We start from the raw sequence: 3,738 nt of genomic DNA, 5'->3' as shown, positions 1-3,738 counted from the left end.
TTTGCAACAACTCAATCTCAATTATTCAATATAGAGGGAGTTCATCTCAATTTACTCAATATAGAGGGAGTTCATTTTAATATACACATGGTGTCTACTACTTCCACAGATAAAACAGAAGCAGAGAGATATAGAGATATTGGTGCTCAAAATGAACATAACAGAGCTACTTTTTTAGGACTGAGAAGAATCAGATGATCTAAAAGAATGAAGAGCAATGTAGATCTTGTTTACTTCCTTGTCCCCGATGATGTGATCCCACCCATCGTTGCTCCGGTCAGGATGGTCTCGAGGGGAGTGCTTGCCATCGCTGCTTGGCCAACTTCTGGTGATCGTGATGGGTGGTCGAGCCGTGCTTTTGCGAATTGGAAGAATTCGCGATGGCTTAAGAATACCGAGAATCGGAGCATTTCAATGGAGGAAACTTCAATTTTAGCTACCGAAGTTACCTTGGGCGCGGGACTCTATGAGTCCTTGGTTGGGATGATGGGCGTTGACATGGCCTTGCTCGTCTTCCTGCTAACGACATGTGGTTCTTGTTGCTAACGACCTGTGGTTCGGCACTCTGCATGCGTACGGGCACGCACAATCGTAAAGAATTATGTGGTGGAAAACTACTAATGTGCATGCGGAATTATTTTTGCTATTTGCACGTACCACGTAAGTCCTCTTTTGTAGGGCGCGCCAGCGCCGCGCGGTCAGACGAGGGGCCGATGACATGCTCAGGAACAGCAACCTGAATGGCCGCCCTGTGCCATCACTTGGTGTTGCCCTCTCCGTCAAGGTGAGGCATCCCGTGGTCGCGTCGAAGCCCACAAACGCTACTGGTACCGCAGCGGTGCCGTAGCTTTAGTCTATGGTGTTGATCCACGCGTCGCACACCTCATCCTCCACGCACGGGTGCGGCCCGGCCATTGAATGCGAGCACGGACGCCTCCACGCTCGCCTAGACGTTCTCGCTATCTAGCACGTAGGCCGTGCTGACCCCGGCCGGATCGGTGGTGATCCAAGGTATGGGGAGTTTGAGCTGAGACTCCTCTGTGTGTGTGTTTGTGTGTGTGAGAGAGAGGGGGGGAGTTGGATAAGGAATGGTAGACTGTGGAGAGAAAGAGGATAGATCGAGAGGATAAGGAACGGTGGCAGACGTGAGAGGGTCTGTGAGACAAAAAAAAAGGGGATCAATAATAATTTTAGGTCCAACAGCACTATCAGTGTCGATTATAATATGAACCGACATTAATAAAAAATATCAGTGTCGGATCATACTTACCAGCCGGAACTAAAGTATATGTGTCGATTTTTTCAAGAGCCGATATTAATATTGAGTATCAGTGCCGATTCAACCTGGCTCGATCGTCGATCAAGCACAAGAAGTTATGACGGTACTGATACTCTAACAATATTAGTTTTATTATAGTTAGCACTGATAATCCAATTCAAATGACTATTTCTATTATAGTCTCTCGCTATCATGACCACTGTCTGTCCTGACCTGCCCGCTAACATGTACTTCAAGCAGACCCATCTGGTCTCATCAAACCGGCCGATCAAAACAGTGAATGCCCTGCCTCTGCAAATTGCACGCCCAAATTCAACAGCATTATTGATCCAGCCCTTGCCCTCGCCATTCAGGCAACAAAACCACGTCTAGCCACAGGATTAGTACCACCAGTGATGGCACATTGCCCCCCCCCCCCCATATCTATCCATGCACTCTCTCGACACACCAATCATTCTCACACATAGGAACCATAAACCTACAACTACACAGAAATTAGCATTTACTACTTAGCACAGTCATATTATGCGGTTTTTCACGCTTAGACAGCTACCGATTATATTGTTCATGTTAAAGTATAAGTGAATTGTTTTGTTTACCTAACTTCTAAAAGAATGGTATTATTTTAGAGTTAATTGGTCGGTGCATACGGTAGCTCGGTAGTACTACTATGTCATACCACTAAATTGACTTTGAGATTCGTGCGAGCAGCGGTGAGATGGAAGAGTATAGGGAGGGTTTTGTGGCAGCATGAATCTCAAAGCAATTTCAATGGTGCCGGTGGTCGCTTGACAAGTGGTTTCACATTTCTGATTTCTCTAGGCCACATCTCTTTCTCTCTCCCCTTGCCCTGCTATAAAAGGACATCTCTCATAAGTCATACCACACGCCCTCCCTCACACAGAACATTCTACAAGCCATCGCTCTCTCTCTCCCACACACAAGCTAGAAGCCTAGAACACCTCAAAGCCACAGGCCAGAGCGAGCAAGGAAGGAAGGAAGCATATGCAGTACACGCTCCCTCTCCTGAACATGCAAGGTCCTCCACGGAGCAGCAAGCCGCAGCAGTTGATGAGGACGGTCTCCATCTCCATCCTGGTGATGTCGCTGCCGGTGCTCTACGTCTCCTACCTCCACGTCCCGCCCGCCGCCCTCTTCAGGGACACCACCTTCTGGTTCCTCATGTCCAACTCCATCATCATCGTCATCGCCGCCGACTCCGGCATGCTCTTCTTCGGCTCGTCCTCCTCGACTGTCGACGACGACAGCGGTCCCCCTTTCGTTGTCTCCGGCGGCGAGCAGGCCGCCGTCAAGAACGGCCTCGCGTCGACGGCTGTCTATGCCTCTGACGAGGTGGTGCTGCCTGTGGAGGTCGTCAAGAACCAAGCATCGGTTGTGAGGGAGCAAGGAGACCTGACGGTGATCGCCGAGAACGACCACGCATACGCATTGGTCGTGGGAAACGATCAAGCAGAACAAGTGGGAAGCAAGCCGGCGGAGAGCAGAGAGATTATGTTGAGCCCGTCCACCGACGCCGGCGCAAGGCCAAGGCTGACGGCGAGTAGGAGCCTTGCGAGGGAGGAGAGGACGAGGAGGCGACACAGCCACAGGCCATCGCACTCGCACGCGCTGGTGCCGGTGCAGGACAAGAGCGTGGTCGTTAGGGAGGAGAAGCAGCTCCGGCGCACGGCGACGGAGGGTCGGCCGACGGCGCCGGAGGAACAGGAGAAGGAGAGCGAGTACTCGAGGCTGTCGGACGAGGAGCTGAACCGGAAGGTGGAGGAGTTCATCACCAGGTTCAACAGGGAGATCAAGCTGCAGCTGGAGAAGGAGCAAGCTGCAACAGCTTGATGCATCCATGCAAATTAATCAAGCTCTCATGTTTCATGTCACGTCCATGCAGATGCTTCTAGTTGTTAGGATCTTAGAGGGGGGGGGGGGGGTTCTTCTTTGTTGTGTGTGTTGTGCTTGCACTAGTAGCTTCTTCTTTGTTGGCTCCTCTTGGTAGTCTTCTGGTGCAGAAGAGTGAGGTGAGAGGGACATCAAAATCAAGGCTGAGATTTGTACATCAAAACGGGGAGACGGATCAAGATCGAGATCGTGTAGCACAGTAGCAGTTGTGACTTGTGAGGCCAGGCTTTGGATTTTGCATGCACGCACGCATGCATGGGAATAATAAAACAAGAGGCAGAGCAGGAGAGTTGAATAAGTTTGCTGCTGCCGCCTTGTTAACTGCAAGTGCCCTCTGCGTACGTCCTGCACCAAGATCGTCTTGTCCTGAACTCCTGAAGAATTATCAGAAAGAGGGGGCCCACTGCAAGAACTCCAGAATTTTCATCAACCTCCGCGTGTTTGAATTGTTTTCTGTGAACAAAATTCGTGTGTTCCTAACAAAGCTTATGTTACCACTGTAAAAGAGGAAATGATAAACATGGGGAAAAGTTGAAAATTTTAAATTT

The 3,738-nt window shown here is 50.0% G+C and overlaps 1 protein-coding gene and 1 long non-coding RNA gene across 2 annotated transcripts; one reads left to right on the top strand and one right to left on the bottom strand.

Moving 5' to 3' along the window:
* Positions 1-515, bottom strand: LOC133905411 (uncharacterized). Its single transcript, XR_009907606.1, has 2 exons — positions 450-515; positions 1-384 (listed from the first exon to the last, which is right to left on the bottom strand). It is a non-coding gene; the product is annotated as an uncharacterized LOC133905411 (long non-coding RNA).
* Positions 516-2,149: 1,634 nt separating this feature from the next.
* On the top strand, positions 2,150-3,738 carry LOC133905590 (uncharacterized). The gene has a single exon (XM_062347411.1). It carries the CDS (start codon positions 2,285-2,287, stop codon positions 3,128-3,130), a length of 846 nt encoding a protein of 281 aa, XP_062203395.1. The 5' UTR covers positions 2,150-2,284; the 3' UTR covers positions 3,131-3,738.

This window comes from Phragmites australis, chromosome 22, assembly GCF_958298935.1.
Source record: "Phragmites australis chromosome 22, lpPhrAust1.1, whole genome shotgun sequence".
Lineage (NCBI taxonomy): Eukaryota > Viridiplantae > Streptophyta > Magnoliopsida > Poales > Poaceae > Phragmites > Phragmites australis.
This window is presented reverse-complemented; position numbering and strand designations above follow the sequence as displayed.